General features: G+C 34.6%; 1 protein-coding gene across 2 annotated transcripts in view; it reads left to right on the top strand.

The window, feature by feature from the left end:
• HELQ (helicase, POLQ like) overlaps positions 1 to 15,393 on the top strand; it is a 47,499-nt gene extending 32,106 nt beyond the window's left edge. For both annotated transcript variants that reach the window (XM_081302967.1, XM_081302968.1), the window contains 4 exons: positions 1,309 to 1,482; positions 3,278 to 3,391; positions 4,507 to 4,641; positions 10,993 to 15,393. In XM_081302967.1, coding sequence (XP_081159093.1) covers positions 1,309 to 1,482; positions 3,278 to 3,391; positions 4,507 to 4,641; positions 10,993 to 11,100 — 531 coding nt within the window. In that variant the 3' untranslated portion in view covers positions 11,101 to 15,393. The remainder of the gene's footprint in view (positions 1 to 1,308; positions 1,483 to 3,277; positions 3,392 to 4,506; positions 4,642 to 10,992) is intronic.
• Positions 15,394 to 17,835: the final 2,442 nt, after the last annotated feature.

Below are 17,835 nucleotides of genomic sequence, written 5' to 3'. Positions count from 1 at the left end.
GTTTAAACTTTCAGTGTTGAATAAAAGTTTTTCTTAACACAAACCTTTTATATCCAACTCTAAAATGTAAAGTAAAAACAAAATCATATTATTCTGGAACTCATTACGAAATAATAAACATATGCAAAATCATAGTAGAACAAGGCATCTTTTAAAACTTGAATCAAGGATTTAATTTTGTTATAGTTTATGGAATATAGTCAATAAATGTTTATTAAATTGACAAATGTGTAAAGTAGTCGTGTATGGATTTACCTTAATTATGAATGGATTAGTTAACTAATTCAATACCTTAGAAGTATGATCATTGGAATCCGAAAGAACATGATATATACTTAAAATCTAATTGATTTCTCCATATTGAAAAAGAACCCCCTTTTAATATCTTACAAAATATCTTAAAATTGGCACAAAACATCTTGCCACATACTAATTATATTTTTTTCTTGGTTAACAAAATACGTTCTAAGCAAAACCTACATTAACTCAATTTATAGTTAATAGTAAAGGTACATTAAAATTATGAAATTAAAAAGCTATCTTGTCCTACTTGCTATTCAACTAAGGTTTTTTAGCTTAATACTTTTCAAGAGTGATCCAGCATCAGTATGCAGATTCTATAGCTCATAAATGCTCCAATATATCACCCTGAGTTCTCATTTCGAACACCACTTAGTAGAAGGTATCATTTTACATTCTATACCCCCTTTTTTTCCTTCAGGTTCATCCTTGTTTTCCTTTAATTTTAAGCACAAGTTATTTTCTCAGTTAATTTGATGCTAGCAAGGAAATACTTTACTCAGAAATAGTCACTAAACACCAAAGATACCACAGGCAAAAATATGCACAGAAACAGAAATCTTCAAAAACAGCAAGCATTTTTCTCTTTTAATGTTTTAACTTTGGGAACATCAGTTAATTTGTCATGATAATATGGAAATCATAGCATAATATTCACTCTTAGTTTACAATATAGGCATGCTTATCAACATATTTATCAACATGCATTTATGTAATTTATAATAGCAGTCACACAAATGTACAATTTATAAATACCACAGTAAATATATACAAATCTCTACAGCTTCCTCCCTGTATTTGTTTCCTAGTGTTGCTGAGAAGGAAACCATCCTTTGCCTCTCTCCTGTGTATGGTAGTTACTGGCAATCAAGTGATAATCAGTTTGAAGCTTACATTAGAAATTAGTTTTATTTCCTTGGAATCATTCTATTCTTGATGTCCTATAGTACAGCTTCATCCACTTTACCTGTTGTCCATCTGGGTACATGAATTTATTTGTCTTTCTAGAAGGTGGACAAGGACATTGTCAACAGACTCTACCTGTCTTTTGTTCTTTATACCTTGCTCAAAGAGACCAACATTTGGAGTGTGTCTGAAAAATTTAACATGTCTCGAGGATATATACAAAATCTACTTACCGGAGCTGCTTCCTTCTCATCCTGTGTGTTACATTTCTGTGAGGTAATTCCACTAAACATATAATTTATACTTGGTACATCTTCTTGTTTTAACTGTTACTAAACCCACTAATAAATACTGACAGTATGTCAGTATTCCTCATTGTTGACTTATTGTGTTATTTCAAAGCACTCAAAATTTATCTAAAAAGTATCTTTGTTTTTATCTGCCTACAAAAGAGTACTATATACATACTGATGGTAAAGATATAAAAATTCCTGAATTAACTAAAATATAAAGTAAGTAGAAAGTGCCTAGTTAATCTACTTTTAAGGCCATCATTAGTATTTTTCAGGTATTTTCTCAAAAATATATAACAAAGGATTATAGACTTTCCTACACAGATAATTTTTAATTGAATTTATAACATAAACCATTTTTCCTACATTTTAATTTTTTATTGGATAGCATAGTAATCCTTTCCATGTTTGTGTCTATACTCAATTTTTAAACTCTTTCCTCATGAATTCTGTTTTTCTAAGATTTAAATTTACTTCATTTTTTCTACCTTAAACATCGATGTTCTATGTATTTATATGACAATTAATTCTGTCATATGTACTGATGAAGGGAGTAAATAATCCAAAAATACTTGACTTTGGATTGAATGATAATTATTTTAGCAAATTTACCTTTCTAAATATAATTTACTTAGGACGATTTTTAAGTGTTAGTTTATAATCCCTAATCATATGCCAGTTAAGCATCAGACAAAAATTACAAGTTATAAGGTGAAACAAATTTTTAAAATGTATATTCTTAATTTTTTTGTTTGTTGTTCTCCATAATTAAAATTGCTCTCCTTGATATTATTTCCCTTTGTGTTATTTAGGACTGAGGGTTTGAGCCTAATGGAATTGCTCAAATAAAGTAATCTATACATAGAACTTGAAAAACAACTGTAATTTGATGGCTGATCCTAAAAAAATCTGATAACTTATGTTCTCAATGTATTTTTAATATTTTAAAGTGTTTTTTTCTTTTAAAAAGTTTTATAAGTTGTATAAAATAGTATACCAATCATATTAGTAAATTATATTTAACTACAATTAATAGGAAAATTTAAAAGAAGTTTAGCCAATAAAGAAAAATGATTATCTTATGTAACAGGAAGGCAAGAACTAATGCAATTCCAGGGTTGATTGATTCAGTAGTTCTATTCATGGTCTTCTTTTTACTCTGCCATCTTCATTGACTACTTTCTTGGTGGTCTCGATATGGCTAGATAGTGCTATTACATGCATCACAAACTCTCACAATGGCTGGAATGAACCTTTTGATAAAATAAACTACTATTATAGAAATTTCAAACATACAAAATAGATAAAATGATATGATCATTTACCCACCAAGAGTTAATAGTTATTGATTCATGATTTCCAGTATTTGTGAAAGTTTAATAATGCTGCATTGAACATTATCATGCATTTGAATCTTTCCATATTTAATATTTTGTCTTCAGGATAAATTCCTAGAGATAGGAATTATTTTTAGTCACTTAGGAAAGAAAAATCATTCACTTTCTGACATTTTGATAAAAATGAATAGAGCTCTTTCTATTCACTTGTTCTTCAATTTTCAATCTTTTTCCACCTCCCTAAACTAGTTCATCCAGTTCCTCAGAGTCTCTATCATGTTTCCTCTTAATAATTTGGCCTGGAATAATCTTTCATCTCTGGTTTAATCCATGTTCCAGAATTTAATAAGATAATATCCTATCTGAGCCTCATACCACACAAATTAAACTTGGAAATAACTTGCGAAAGTTAAATTTGATATATTTCCTTGCATTCTACAGGAACTTGAGGAGTTTTGGGTTTATAGGGCCCTTTTGGTAGAACTTACCAAGAAGCTGACTTACTGTGTGAAGGCAGAGCTAATCCCTCTCATGGAAGTGACTGGAGTCTTAGAGGTTAGTAGCTTTTCAATTTCTCAACTGAAGATTATTACAACTAACAAAAAAATTAGGTTTCATTATTTTGTGAAGTCTTACTGCAGGGCAAGTGATAGAGCCTTGTTGCTCATTTTTCATGGCGAGATATATATGGCATTTATTATGTGTGTGCATATATACACATACACATATATACATATATACATACATATGTTCCACTTATATATATGCAAATATACATACACACATGTACATACACATATATGTATATATAAATGTTTTTTTGTGTGTGGTTCCCATGACAAATAAGCAACAAGGCTCTATCACTTGCACTGTAGTAAGACTTCACAAAACAATAAAACTTGACATATATAATAAAATATATATATATATATATATATATATATATATATATACATATAAATACATATATATGTGTGTGTCTGTGTATTAGTTGCTGCTGCCATGGCCTTCCAGAAATCCACTACTAATTGGGAAACAAATCTAATGAAAAATCTCAGTTGTGGAAAAAAAAATAACAGTAGAGATGGGAGTGACTCTCCACAAGAATGTGCATGCTACCACATCACTTCCTTCCTCCGTTCCAATATTGAATTACCTTCTCTTAGTTTGTACTCAGTGCTTGTTTAAGGTAGTGATGATTCAGTGACAGCAAAGGTCATTTATGTTTTCTAAGAGAGTGGTTTGTATTTTTAATTAATTTATTCTTTATTATTTAGTTCTTAATTCCACTGAGAAAACACACACACACACACACACACACACACACACACACACACACACACTGGTCTCCTGAGTAGATGATGAGAACATTTGAAAGATATCAGGCTAGAACATTTTGCTTGAAGAACTTTATTAGTACCACTAACCTAAATGCCTTAATGGCTTTCTCATTCCTGATTTTAGCATACATTAGCTGACTTAAGCTACATAAAAAACTACATGCACTCAGATTGGAACTACTCAGCTGCATCTTTAAAGTTGTTTAGGATTCTGAGGTGTTATCTCTTCACACATATCTACTTTATTATCTTAGTTTATTCCTATCTCTGTGTGTGAATTTTTTCCTAATTTCAAATTCTCATCCTACTTATTTTTGTAACACTTTTTAGGGTCGAGCAAAACAGTTATACAATGCAGGTTACAAAAGTCTAATGCATTTAGCTAATGCTAACCCAGAAGTGCTAATAAGGACAATTGATCATTTATCAAGATGCCAGGCCAAGCAAATTGTTTCATCAGCAAAGGTAAGCAAGGAAACTATTTTTTAACTTTTATTATAAATTTCATAGTATTATTTCCTTGTACTTTATACTTCAGAACAAAATATTTAATATCACATGAGTTTATTTTGATAGAAACAAATATATGTATTCAGAATTTGTGAGTACAAATACTGCACCTGTTATGACACAAGGCTTGCTAAAAAGAACAGACTTCCTAAAATGTAAAGACAGTTTTGAATGTTCATAGGAACCTTAGAAATCATTGAGTTCTGCCTCCGCAGTCTTTTCACAGAAGTTCTTTCCTCAGCATCTCTGACATCTGGTCTTCCTACCTTGAACACCATCATTGACAGGAACTTTTTAGACACTGAGGAAGGAAAAACCATTCACTTTCTGATGAATTCACTTTCTGAAAATTCAGTTTCTTCAATTTTCGGGTGCTCTTAGTATTACAAAACTTATCCCAATATATTGAGGCAAAAAAATTTCTACCACTGTACTGGAGTACTACCCTCTGGAACTAATCTATTATTTCATTCTTTTTCTTTTTTGAAGTACTAGGGCATTCTACCACTGAACTACATTGCCAGATCTTTTGGAGTTTTTTTATTTTAAAATACAATCTCACCAAGTTGCCCAGGCTGGCCTTAAATTTGTGATCCTCTTGCCCCAGCTTCCTGGGTCACTGGGATAACAGGTGTGTGTGTGTCACCATGCCCAGCTAGTCTTTCATTTTTATGGTAGTTTTTCACAGCTCTCTTTGCCCCAAAGAGTTTCTGTTTCATGTATGTTTCCTCATCCATATTAAATAATGTTGTTTTAGGCCATTCACTATCTAGGTACCCTTTGCTGGATCCAATCTGGATTACCATTGCCCATCTGTCTACATAGGTAAAGCTATTACTCAATAATTTGATTTATTTCTTACTTAGTCTCCACTATAGTTATAAATCCGAAATTGTTTGGCTTCTTTTAGACTTCATTGTTACATAATTGCCATATATAAAACAGAAATAGTTAGAAAATAAATCTTACTTATTTGAATGGGGCTCTTGTTGAATACATTACCTTAATTAATCTTTATAATGACCCTTTGTAGTGGGCAGTGTTGGTACTATCCCCAGTATACAGATGAAACCACTTAGATGGTCTTTGTCCCATTAGATTAGAAGTTCTTTGGGTTGGTGAGAAGAACAAAATTATAGTCAATTTCATTTCTATAGCACCTAGCACAGCATTAAGTCTATAATATGTGTTTAACAACTAGTTGAATGAATAAATGAGACCTAACGAAATTAGGTGATGTATACAAGGAAACAGGAGGTAGGATAGCCAAGACTGTGGAGTTAGACTGTATATTATTAAGGCTATAAATGGAGCTGTAGTAACAATGAACAAAATTAGTGACTTTAAGTTAGAAAAATTTATTAGACAAGTTTAAACATAAATAGTTTAGAGGTGACATGGGAATGAGTGGTGTATCCAGGGACCAGTATTCCTTCTTTCTTGTTGCTCAGTCATTTTCAATACAAGGCTTTCATCTTATAGACTAAGATACTTTTTCTGATTCAATCTCTTCTACTTTCCAGCCAGATTAAAGAGTAAATGGATATTTGCAGCAGGATTTTGAGTACAGTATTGGGTTATAAAATTGTAAGTAAGGCCGGGCACAGTGGTGTATGTATGCCTGTAATCCCAGTGGCTCTTGGAGGCTGAGGCAGGAGGATTGGCAGTTCAAAGCTAGCCTCAGCAACTTATCAAGGCCTTAAGCAACTCAGTGAGACCATGTCTCTAAATAAAATATAAAAAGGGGCTGGGGACGTGGCTAAGTGGTAAAGCACCCCTGGGTTCAATCCCTGGTACCCCAAAAAAAAATTGTAAATAAGGGATCCGGGATGGAAATAAGGAAATGAATTAAGATTATTTTGAAGTTATACATTTTTTGGCAGGAATGCCACAAAAATTATATGTATCCTTCAGTACATCATATCAGGAGCCACATGATATCATTTTTGTTCCATTGCTGACATTAACTTAGACCATTTGGTTTAAGGAAGTGATGTTTGCCAATTTCTTTCACTATAAAGCTATTATTTTCCCTTTTGTGATTAGTAAATATTTGGGGAATGGATACTTTTAAGATTGTAGTAGATAGCCTATTCCTTATTAGACTTTCACATACTCATTTTAGCATGTACCAGTGATTTTCTACATAACTCAGTTATTTTCTTAGTTATAGATGGACACAATACCTTTATTTTGTTTATTTATTTTTATGTAGTGCTGAGGCAAGCACTCTACCACTGAGCCATGATCCCAGCTCCCCCGTTACTGGAGCTTTCAACTGGAGCAACTGCACATGGCCTTTCCATGTGGCTTGGGTCTCATTACAGGGCAACTAGATTAGGAGAAGGAACATCTGAGGAGTGAGCATTTCCAAGAGATCAAGGCAAAAAATGCAAGAAATCTTCTGAACTAACCTCAGAAGTAACACAGTATCATTTCTGCTGCATACAGTTAGTTACCAGTCATTAGACCAGGATTGAAAGGAAGGAAAATTAGAATCCCACTTCTACATGAAAGGAATGTCAGATAATTTGCAGTCATTCCCAAAGCCCTCCCTCTGGTCATAGATTATCTACATTTCTCTTACATACATCATATAGTCAACCCCAAAAGACTTTTCCAGTATGGCATCAGACATAGGTTCATAGGAGTACCTGCAGTCCTTCTGCCTCAGCCTCCAGGTTCAAGGTACAGTATTTCTCTTAAATCAAGTCCACATGCGGGTAAGTACCTTGATACAATTTCACAAGCTCTTCTCAGTGAGGACTTGTGAACTGAAAAGACACAGGATACAGTGGTGAAATCAGAGGTAGGCTAACTACTATATATGAGCAGTGCATTGCAGCAATTCTAAAATCTATCCAGGCATTTGTGACCAGTTCCTTTATTAGGACCCAGTTCTCTCTGTAAATTATTCCTGACTTTGGGTTTCCTCATCCAAATCATTCTTCCTTTTCCATAAGTAACAGCCCTTGCTATTATGTGCATAAGTCTGCTCTTATAGACGTTCAGGAGTCTAGGGTTAGTGGTACAGTACCTGCTGAGCATATATGAGGCCCTGATTCAATCCCTAATAAACACCAAAAAAAGAAAAGAATAAGAAATTCAAGAGTTCAAAAACTCTTTGTATTTTGTACTGTCTCTCTTTTTTTATTATTCAATCTAGTTTATTTCTTTTAAAATATTGTGGTTTCTTATTTATCTTTCTATAATCTCCATGTAACTTGGCTTTCTTCCAGCATGGGTGCTGTGATCTAAGAGCAGTTAAATGACCTTGCAGTGTTCTCATTCCAAGAAACCAAAGCAGAAGCTATAAGACTTCTTTCAGTTGAGCCCTATCATGCAGCATCATTTCTACTGTACTCTGTTAGTTATAAGTAGATCACCAAGGTCATCCCAGAACCAAAAGGAAGAGAATTAATTCCACCTCTTAATGGAGGTGTTGAAGAATTTCCAGTCATCATTCATTTTCCACAGTCATCCTACACTACAGGACTTGTTATAGAAGTTTCTCTTTTTGTATTTTTAGTTCCTTTCTCCAACATTGAGAAACTTGCTTCCTGTTTTCAATATATATCTATCTATATTGTTCAATAGAATACACTGAAAGTAATTTCAGAATTGCTAAATTCTACCACTGATGTTGGGGGGCCTAATTTGCTAACCAGAATTCAATATTTATTTACAACTCTTTTTTTTTATTTAATTTGAAAGTACACAATAGAAATAATGTGTTGAAATGTTACTTGGGGTCGTTTTTTTTTAATTTTTAAAAAATCTGCTTTGGTGTAGTTGTTATTTATTTGAAGCACAGATTTTATTTGCTTTCTTCTCTCCTCTCCCATTTTTGTTTTTGTTTTTTTGGTACTGGGAATTTACCACTGAGCTGCATCTTCAGCCCTTTTTTATTTTCTGAGATGGGGTCTCATTAAGTTGCTTAGGTCCTCAATAATTGCTGAGGCTGGTTGAACTTGCAATCCTCTTGCTTATGCCTCCCAAGTTGCTGGGATTACAGACATGCACCACCATGCCTGGCTCCCTGCCCTCCTTTTTGTATATAAAACATTAACCTATTTTCTTTATCTTTAAATCCAAGTAGTTTCATTAGGACATGTCTTTATTTTCTCTTATTTTAAGAATTTTTAGGGGGTTGAAGTCAATATTAGTTCTGATCCTTTTGATTTTTTTCTTTAACAATTCTAATTGTATTTATATTAGATCTTCTTTGCCTATCTTCCATTTCAATATGACCGATCTCTTTTTTATATCTTTTTTGTTGTTGTTTTTATTCTCCTGATAATTTTCCCACTTTTCATATTTCAGTTACCCTAATTAGGTTTTTTATTCAGGTCTGTTCTTCCTTGAACATAATTATAGTTATTACTTTTTGTTATGAACATTTTGCCTTTTTCTTCCTATTTCTTTGTGAGCTCAGAAAAAAAAATTGTTTGCTTTGTTTGTACCTAGGATTAGACCTAGGAGTATTTGCAATCCTTCTACCTCAGCCTCCTGAGTCTGAGTCCCTGGGATTACAGATATGACATATACCATCACACCTGGCAGGGAGGGAATTTTTATGAACTGAAGAGCTTTGATTCTCATTTCTGTTTTTTTTTTTTTTTTTTTTTCTCAAGCAGTGATGAGAACTGCTTATGCTGTTGCATTTCTTGGACAGGGTTGCCACTTGGAATAGTTCATGAGACTCCCAGTTCAAGAGTATTATCTCAGAGTCGTGAAATATGGTGTCTTTCATGGATAGTTCAGGGTGGGGAGAAGTGTACCAAGGTTTGTGTCCTTGGAATTTTGTATTCCTTTTGTCCTACAGCATCCTAAATTTTGCCCTCATTTCCTTTTTCCTTCATGGCTCTGCTTCCAAAGGGCACCTTTCCCCTTTTAGCCAGTCTTTTTCTGAAAACATAGCCTTTCCAAGACTGCCTCTTAGAGTTCTCCACGTACTTTAAATACCTTCCTATAAACAGCGTTTTAACCTACCAAAATTTGTTTCCAGTATTTTTATATTACTGTAACTTTTCTCTCTCTGGAGATGATTTTACTTAATCTTAGACTCTTGGTTCCCTCTTATCACATCTGTATAGTTTTTCCTCAGCCTCACCTCCATCTCTGCAAATGCTTAAAGTAGGAGTTCAAGAAATAGATCTGAGAATTGGTAGATTTTTTTTCCTTTTTTTGGGGAGAGGGGGGGTTATCAGGTATTGAACTCAGGGGTGCTAAACCACTGAGCCACATACCCAGCCCAAATAATATGTTTGAAAACCAACTTGGAGCTTTTTTCTTCTTCTTTTTTTCCCCCCCTTTTTGTGGTCCTGGGGATTGAATCCAGGCCCTTGTGCCTGGGAGTTAAGCTCTCTACCAACTGAGCTATATCCCCAGCTCTTTGGTGGATATTTTTAAAACTATAAGTAATTTGAGGTAGATGGTGTTCTCTATACTATTACTGGAACATGGTTTTTGTGCAATTTACTTGTTGGTTTGTGTACTTTTTAGAGGGAGATTTATCTTACTTGGTGATCCTTCTCTCAGGTACTGGCAAGTTTACTTGATTACATTTTAATCACTTTTATATAATGTGTAGTGCTATACTTTATCAAATTGGTAGAGTATTTTTGTTTTTTTTTTATTTTTGCTTTCATATTATTTTTCCCCTTTGTATGATTTTGATAAACATTTTATTATAAAAATGTTATAACAGAAGTAGTGCTAATATTTCACCCCTACATATATGAAACCCAAATTGTTTCTGCGTTTTTAGAAGAAAGGGGAATCATTATTTATTGAAATCTTCTATGTGTCTTATTTTAGAAATACTTTTTTTCCTTTTTTGTTAATTTTGAAATCAACCATAGTCACTAAAGAAGTTGAATAACTTTTCCTAAAAATACTGATGAATTTTTAAAAGCATACTAAATTTTGAGGATTAATAAAATGCATATATAAAGGATTACTTTTCCAGGAGCTCATTAAATTTTTGCAAAATTGTCTAAGATTTTATAGATTAAAAATTAATTTTCAAGTGGCCAAGTCTCCAATAAAACAAATCTTGGAGAGTATTAAAGCCTCTTTATTTTTGGAATACTATGCAATGATCAGCTAAAATGGTTTTAACTAAATGCCTCAGCCTCATTTACTATAATCACTTGTTCTTAAATGGCCATTTTTCAATCTTGTTATTTTAGTTTTAATGTCTAGATTATTGATGTGTAAAGATTCAGGCTTCTAATAGTGATAAAAATGTTGGCAGTTCTAGCAATGTACATTTTGGCCTCAGGTCTTGATTTTTTATTGTAGATGCTGTTGCATGAAAAAGCAGAGGCTTTGCAAGAAGAAGTAGAAGAATTATTGAGATTGCCTTCTGATTTGCCTGATGTCGAGGCATCTTCCAGTGAAAAGGCATGAAGCTATCTGATGCACATTTTCAAATATGAATTATTTATTACATATATTTTATTAAAGAGTCCTTATGCTTTACAAATGAAATATACTTAAATTATGCATTAAGAACTATGGATAATATTTTAATATAATGCTCATATTTACAGTAACCTTCTACTAATAATCCATCTTCTTCAACATTTACACATTATTTCTCTGTTCAAAATCTGTCCACCACAAAATGAATTCAAACTGCCACAACCTATCTTCAAGCTTCCTTTTATTATTCTCTTACCTTTGTTGGATTTTTTTTTTTTTTTTTTTTTTTTTTTTTTTTTTTTTGGTGGTGCTGGGACTTGAACCCAGGTCCTTGTGCTTGCAAGGCAAGCATTGTACCAACTGCGCTATATCCTCAACCCCACTTTTTTTTTTTTATTTGTTATGCTGTGGATTGAACCCAGGACCTTGTTCATGCAGAGCATATGCTCTACCACTGAACTACACCCCAACCCTCTCTTACCCATTTCTTCCTTCAAACTGGATTATTTGAAATTCCCAGAATTTTCCCTGTGATTTTTCAAACCCATCATTTTCTACCTGAAGCTGGATCACTAGGGACATGCCCTCAAAGAAGATATTGGGATCCTGACCCCTCCCCGCTCTCTGCTTTCTGGCTGCCATGAGCTGAGCAACTCCTCCACCCTGCACTCCCACAATAATGTACTGTGCTGCTACCGGCCCAAAACAATGGCCAAACAACCACAAACTGAGACCTCTGAAACCATGAGCCAAAATTAATTTTCCCTCCTTTTTAAGTTGATTTATCTCAGGTATTTGTCATAGTGATAGAAATTTGACTAACATGGTATTAACACTAAAGGATATTGAAGCATGAAGACATTGAAGCAGTTTAGTTCTAGAAAAGTAGATCAGTGGGAACAGATGGAGAATAAAATAGACCCAAATATTTTTATGAATTTATAATAAACATGGTTTTTCATTTTTGAGTGATTAAAAACCCAAGGATATCTAGTTTAAGCAAAAAGGGATATTTAGCCACCATAGTCTCAAACTGGGGGCAGCAACAAACCTACCCTTAGGGCAATTAGAATCATCGAAGCTTAACACCATCAGTACTTGCCACCTGTCCTCTGTCAGGCAAATTAAGACTGACTGACATATAGATTCAAGACCAAAGCACAAAGATCTCACCGCTGACAATTTCAGTTATGAAAAAAACAAATCTGAAAAAAGCTATTAGTGGTCATTTGGGTCCATTTCCCACCCCTATGACCAGGGTATAGAATTTTGATGATTTTTTCAGAAGACAGGAAGTGGTGGTAAATGAAGAAAATAATAGATAGTACAGGTGATACTTCAAGTCGTAGTGGAAAATATGGGTCACTCAATGAATGGAGTTGGAATAAATGGCTACTTCACCATTTAGAAAAATATTAAATCTACTTATCTCAGACTTAATTAATTTTATGTATATCATTCAGATTTGAAATTTTTGTTGCTGTCATCTGACTGCACTGACACATCAAGGAAGGTACCTGTAGTTCCTTCATATTAAATTTCAAAACATTAAAATGTTGGGAATTCCAATGTGGTATCAGGTTTTCCTTTTTTCAATGTTTTTAAGTTGTAAGTCAGCCTGTCCATTTCTAGGATGCCTAACTCCATTAAGCTCTTTCTAATGGCCACACTTGTTTTGCTTTGCCCTATAAGCTTAAACAACCACCACCCAAACAAAGCTTTTTTGTGGAGCACACCCAAGTTTTGGTCAAGTATAAGCCTTTTCAAACTTAGTTATTCTCTCAGCAAATCTCCACACTGATATTTTTTTTAGGAAGGACTGATGGAAAACCCTCTTTGGCTTCATGCTTCCGTTTTCAAGAACCTTCCCATACAATCATCACTGCAGTTTCTGAACTCCATCTCACTGTGACAAGAAGTAACACCAAGCATTACTTATACTTGGTTTTCTTTGATAATTTCCAATAACATGATCACAGTGATGTGTGTATTTTCTATGGTACTCTCACTGATAAGTTAATAAACAATAAAATTCCATTTATTGAAGGCTTGCCATGTGCCAGCACTATGCTAAATCCTTTGGATAGCACTATTTAGATGATTCCTTACTGACATCTAAGATGCTATTTTTTTTTTTTTAGGCATAAACAGGTTTATTTAGGATGATAAATATACATTCAAGGGAGAATGCAGGCCTCCTCGAGAGTGAGAAGCCATGATGTTATTTTTTTACCCTATGTTACAAATAAAATGTGGCCTGCCTGGAACCCACCATTAATAAGTGACAACCTGGACTCAAACCTGATCACACTGATTATTCTGTTGATTGTGCACATTGCAGCACAAGCTACCCAACAAATATTTGGAAAGTTGTGGGTCAAGATGGCAGGCTGAACATATCTATTTACTCTTCCATCTGTCTAAAACCCTATGAAATAATTACAAAAAAAGATATGAAACATAGCTTAAGTATGTAGTAGAGGTAGGGGGAAACAATGAAGATGGGCACTAACACAGTTGTGATGATTAAAGAGCCTATTGGAACATCCAGGCCATAGGTCTTACTCCCTTTGTTGATGCAGAATAGCACATTTTTATAGAAGCTGCATTTTCTACATAAGCTACGGCAGTGTTGAGGAGGGTTCTCTATGAAATCCATAAAGGAAAAAAAGATGACCTCCTCCTACCCACAAGAAAAGATACTGGCACACGCTCTCAGCATGTTAGCACAATCTGATAACAGCAAAAGCAGAGAACAGGGATTCTCAGGTGCTAAGTTTCACAAACAACCAAGAATGCCAAATATTAAGGAGGAAATGGTGGATTGGATTCTGTTTTAGTTGAACCAAACACATTAGATAATTAAACTTCCCCAAAATGAATTATATGCACATACATACATATAGCATTAGAAGCTTTAAAGTTTGTACCAAAACCAATGAGTAACCTGGCAGCACAATATGCTTGTAGTGTCTGGTGTTTAAAGTTCAAAATATTATACATTTTAGTATTTGTTTCATTTCTTCTGAATATTCTAAATAATTAACCTGGGGTTTTTTTTTCTGTTTTAAGAATTTAAATGTGTGTGATTCTTGGGGTGATAAGCATAATAACAACCTGCCCAGACATGTTTGCCTTATAATAACTGAACCTATAAATTTGATATGTGGTTAGGTTGCAGATGGAATTAAGGTTGCCAATTAGTGACTGGTGATGGCAAGGTTATCTTGAATTATCTGGGTGGGCCCAATGTAGTCACAAATGACCTTGTAAGTGAAAGAGGTGACAGGAGAGTCAGAATGATATAATGAAAAATTCCCCAGCCATTGATGACTTTGAAGATGGAAGGAGACCTTGAGCCAAGGAATGAATGGTGCCTCTGGAAGCTGGAAAAGGCAAGAAATTGATTCCCTTCTAGGGCCTGCAGAAAGAAACACAGTCCTGCTTATACCTTCTGTTAGCCTACTGAGACCTTTCTAGACTTCTGACATTCAGAATTGTAAGATAACAAATTTGTATTGTTTTAAACCACTGCACTTTGTGCTAATTTGTTACAGCAGCAATAAGAAACTAATACATCTGAAAATTGCTCTCTGGTATCTCTATGGAACACAATTAGAAAATCACCATTTTGGGGGATTCTTTCTGGTTGTTAGCACATGAGCAGTTATGCCCATGAAAGGGTATTTTGTGTTTCTAAAAACTCTATGGAAGTTAACTATGATAAATACCGATCATTTTTATAAATTGTAATTTTCTCTAGTGAAATGTTTTTTTTTTTTTACTTATCCTAACAGCAGCTTATATAAAATGTTAAAGTTCTATCCCTGATTAAAACAAAGCAACAAAAGAGATCCAATTACTGCAGAGAACTGGACATTTGAATCCTTCTGAGGAGTTTTATGAGCCATCTAATCTAGGACATCTTATAATTTTTTTCTCTCTTTAAAATGGGCAAAAAGTATATTATCATAATAAAGAGATATGCATAAAGCTATGAAAATGTAGGCTAACAGCAATTTAAGTGTAAAGAACCAGCTGTTATAATATAACATGCCAAATGATTTTCTTTTGTGGTAAAATATAATATTACTGTATGGTAGCACATACAATTGGGGAAATTTTCACAGACAATAGACTTCTCACTCTGTATAAAATACAGTAACACTGGTTTAATTCTGTATATATTTGTAAGCACTTTGAGAGTCATAATAAAATTCTGTTGTCCACCCAATAAATGAAGTTCAACATCATTTTGCTGAAATTTGTCAAAGCCATTTGAAAGCTCAATAAAAATATTTAAAATACAGTTTACTGAATAATTTCAATATATTTAGTTTGATGCTAGACACAGGTGGAAAATAAAGAGGTGGAATATCACACTGATAATTCCCTTGTTTCTTTTAGGCACAAATAAAATGACTATGTGCCACTGACAGGAACAAAATGAGACAGGGACAAATGCTGTAGACCCCAGAGACAGAGTCCTCGAGGAAGAACTGTGCAAGAAATGAACCATGAACTAGATGCTAAAAAGACAGGAGAATTCCGAATGTTGGAGACAAAGAAAGAAGGCATCTGCAGAAGGGAGGACATAGGTACTCTTCCAACTGAGGTGTACAAAGAGAAGGCGGTAAGCCACACCATCTATGTATTTGAGTTCTAGAAGAGGTTATGAGAAACCATAAAAAAAAAATCACTCATGTTTTGTGCTGAGCCATCTCCGCTTTCTCATCTGGTCTCCCCTATGATCAATGAAAGGCATCTGTGAAACACCTGACAGAGGAGCACACAGGTGACCACAGTGCAGGCAAAGCCATATGGAGAATAAGTTCACAACCTTGGCCTTCTTGGCTCTGTGATCTGTCAAAACTAGGACAGAAAGAAAGTGTATTTAATCTTTTCAAAAGTAAAGTTGGACACTAAAGTGCTACGAATATTCTGTGATAACCCCATAGTGAAGGGGAAGAGGTCCAGCATGAACCGAGATCAACTTCCATTTGTGTAGGGGTGACCAGGTGTTTCAGAGGCAAATTGAGGGTTTAGGGTAGAAGACAAGGAGAGGGGTGAGCAAAGGCTGGGTTTGTTAATTGGTGCCTGACTAGAGGAAGCAAACTTCTCAAATTGTTATGCTAGGAAGGACTAGAAAAGACAGAGCAAGGCACGCACACTGAGACTTATTTCCCTGAATGTTTACATTTCAAAAATGCTCTCAGTTGATTGATTGTATGTCCTCCTCTGTGAAGTGTTTGTTCATGTCCTTGGCCCATTTGTTGATTGGGTTGTTTGTTTTCTTATTGTCTAATTTTTTGAGTTCTTTGTATACTCTGGATATTAGGGCTCTATCTGAAGTGTGAGGAGTAAAAATTTGTTCCCATGATGTGGGCTCCCTATTTACCTCTCTTATTGTTTCTCTTGCTGAGAAAAAACTTTTCAGTTTAAGAAAGTCCCATTTGTTGATTCTTGTTACTAACTCAAGGAAATGCAAATCAAAACCACCCTAAGATACCACCTCACCCCAGTAAGATTGGCAGGCATGACGAAGTCAAACAACAACGAGTGCTGGCGAGGATGTGGGGAAAAGGGTACTCTTGTGCATTGCTGGTGGGACTGCAAATTGGTGCGGCCAATTTGGAAAGCAGTATGGAGATTCCTGGCAAAGCTAGGAATGGAACCACCATTTGACCCAGCTATTGCCCTTCTCGGACTATTTCCTGAAAACCTTAAAAGAGCACACTACAGGGATACTGCCACATCGATGTTCATAGCAGCACAATTCACAATTGCTAGACTGTGGAATCAACCCAGATGCCCTTCAATAGATGAATGGATAAAAAAAATGTGGCATTTATACACCATGGAGTATTACGCAGCACTAAAAAATGACAAAATCATGGAATTTGCAGGGAGATGGATGGCACTAGAGCAGATTATGCTTAGTGAAGCTAGCCAATCCCTAAAAAACAAATACCAAATGTCTTCTTTGATATAATGAGAGCAACTAAGAACAGAACAGGGAGGAAGAGCAGGAAGAAAAGTTTAACATTAAACAGAGACATGAGGCGGGAGGGAAAGGGAGAAAAAAAGGGAAATCACATGGAAATGGAGGGAGACCCTCATTGTTATACAAAATTATATATAAGAGGTTATGAGGGGAATGGGATAACAAACATGGAGGGAAATGAATTACAGTAGATGGGGTAGAGAGAGAAGATGGGTGGGGAGGGGAGGGGGGATAGTAGAGGATGGGGGGGTAGCAGAATACAACAGTCACTAATATGGCAGTATGTAAAAATGTGATGTATAACCGATGTGATTCTGCAATCTGTATTTGGGGTAAAAATGGGAGTTCATAACCCACTTGATTCTAATGTATGAAATATGATTTGTCAAGAGTTTTGTAATGTTGTGAACAACCAATAAAAAAAATTAAAAAATAAAATAAATAAATAAATAAATAAATAAAAAATGCTCTCAGGTCCTAGAGAAGCCATTCTGGCTGGTTGAAGATCAACATCTCAAAGGAAGAGAGGATTACAATGGCAAGCTTTCTAAAGAAACTGCTCTATAGCTGGTAGGAAGTTCAGGGGCCTATTAACAGGTGTAGCTGGAACAAACTATTCTCTTGGTAGTGTTGACTTCCTCAGGCAGACATTTTAACAGGGGTTGGTTCATTCTAGAGGTGTAGCCCTGAGTTTTTAGAAACTGTGTTAATCTTTG

Source organism: Spermophilus citellus (assembly GCF_964194105.1).
Source record: "Spermophilus citellus genome assembly, chromosome: 8".
Taxonomy (NCBI): domain Eukaryota; kingdom Metazoa; phylum Chordata; class Mammalia; order Rodentia; family Sciuridae; genus Spermophilus; species Spermophilus citellus.
The sequence above is the reverse complement of the archived record's forward strand: the minus strand, read 5'-3'. Positions and strand labels throughout refer to the sequence as shown.